The 1,651-nt window shown below is 43.5% G+C and overlaps 1 protein-coding gene across 1 annotated transcript in view; it reads right to left on the bottom strand.

Moving 5' to 3' along the window:
• LOC102483598 (spermatogenesis-associated protein 31D1-like) overlaps window positions 1–1,541 on the bottom strand; it is a 2,522-nt gene extending 981 nt beyond the window's left edge. Inside the window, exons 1-2 of the mRNA XM_027770683.1 lie at window positions 1,219–1,541; window positions 5–795 (exon numbers count right to left, since the gene is read on the bottom strand). Of these exons, the coding sequence (XP_027626484.1) occupies window positions 5–795; window positions 1,219–1,474 (1,047 nt within the window). The 5' untranslated portion in view covers window positions 1,475–1,541. The remainder of the gene's footprint in view (window positions 1–4; window positions 796–1,218) is intronic.
• Between the last annotated feature and the right edge of the window lie 110 nt (window positions 1,542–1,651).

The following is a 1,651-nucleotide window of genomic DNA, read 5'->3' as shown; positions in this document are numbered from 1 at the left end:
CGGAAGAGAAAATATTTGAGTGACAAAAAGTCTGGGAAGAGTCCTCTCTCTTATTAAAAATTTGCATGGATTGAACAACCCTGGGTGGAAGGCCTGTCATTATCCTCTTATGAAAACTTTTAAGATGGGCTTCCAATATCTTTTGTTTGCTGGGAGAAATGAAGGAAATTTCTTTAGAGGTATTCAGGCAGTAGTCTCCCTTCACCAATGGTGCCAAATCTATGTAGTTCATTTGTCTGTGGGATTTCTCAGAAAGAGGAACTTTCTCTTTTACAGAGTGCTTTAATTTCATCCCTGAAGCCCTTGAATTATTCTGTGATAGACTCACTGTGCAACTTTCTAGGTCCTTCTCAGAGTCTGACACCAGGTTACGACCTGACAACCTTTCTGAGTCACTCAATGAATAGTCATTTGGGCCATCCTCTGTGCTCTGTTCCTGATCCTTTCCCATAGACTTCCCTAGCAGAAGAATTTCTGAGCTCTTTCTGCGAAAGCTTCCAGGTTTATTCACTCCAAAATTGTTTGGCTCTTTGCTGTGATTCTTATAGAAAGGGATCCATGAGAGTCCATAACTGCTTTTTGACTCAGGTGTCTCAAGAGTTTCTGTCTGAGGAGCCATCATTTTCAGAGAATCACTGACTCTTTGGGGCAGGCCCCATCGGTGTTGGATGAGCCTCTTCCGAAGGTGGTGCTCTAGTTTTTTCCGAAACTCACTGTTGAGGGGAGAATCTCCAAGAAGGATGGAGACTGGGACATGGGCCTTAGATGACTGGCTGGCCAATGGAGGGTTGGGAGCTGGAGGACAAAAGTCTTTTTGAGATCTTTGGACCACAGAAGGTAAACCCCACACATGTTCCTGTTTTTTCTTTAACATGTTCCATTCCAGGTGGTCAATTTCAGATGGTGAAAGAGACCATGCCTCATTCTGGGGTCTCTGAAAACATATTCTACATATCCTAATCTGAGAGAGAGAGGAAGGGCACAAAACTGGAACTGGAGATTGAAGGTGAGCCTGGTACTGGGCCTGAGTGAGATGTTTCAACTTGTCTTGGGACAGAGTTAGATGTAAAGATTGATGTTGGACCTCGGGCCTTGACAGAGGTTGAGAATGGTAAAGGACTGAGGATTCTTGGGCTATGGAGGTATTAGAGATTACATTGAAGACAATGTTTGAGGAATAATCACCTGAGACAGAGATAGTAGAGTGTAAGGACTCACTGTGCAAAGTTGGGAGACCCCAAAAGAGCTGGGTACATTTTTGCTGTAAATGGTCCTCAAAGTCCTTAGGATGTGGGGTCTTCTGATACACATGCAGCTCCTCTGGTTTGCATTTGCTGCTCCAAAAAGGAAGGGAGACTGCCACGTCATGCTTATCAGCAACAGACTCTGACATTTTCCCTGAAAAATTTAGTTGATAGTCTTGCTTAAGCTGTTTTGGATCAGATCCTGTTTTCTTTTTCTTTACCTTCCACATTAGGAAATCCCCTTTCTTTTTGATTTGTCTTTCTAGGAGTGCCCGAACATCAGAGCTTAGAAATGAGAGGATATCAGGCTCTACAAGGTTGTGTACAGGTTCTCCCTGAAAAAAGGACTGAGAAGAATGAAAGGCAAGAAACTCTTGCTCAATATCACATTGTGCCGAGGTGTGGGG

This window comes from Tupaia chinensis, unplaced genomic scaffold, assembly GCF_000334495.1.
Source record: "Tupaia chinensis unplaced genomic scaffold, TupChi_1.0 Scaffold000147_1, whole genome shotgun sequence".
Lineage (NCBI taxonomy): Eukaryota > Metazoa > Chordata > Mammalia > Scandentia > Tupaiidae > Tupaia > Tupaia belangeri.
The sequence above is the reverse complement of the archived record's forward strand: the minus strand, read 5'-3'. Positions and strand labels throughout refer to the sequence as shown.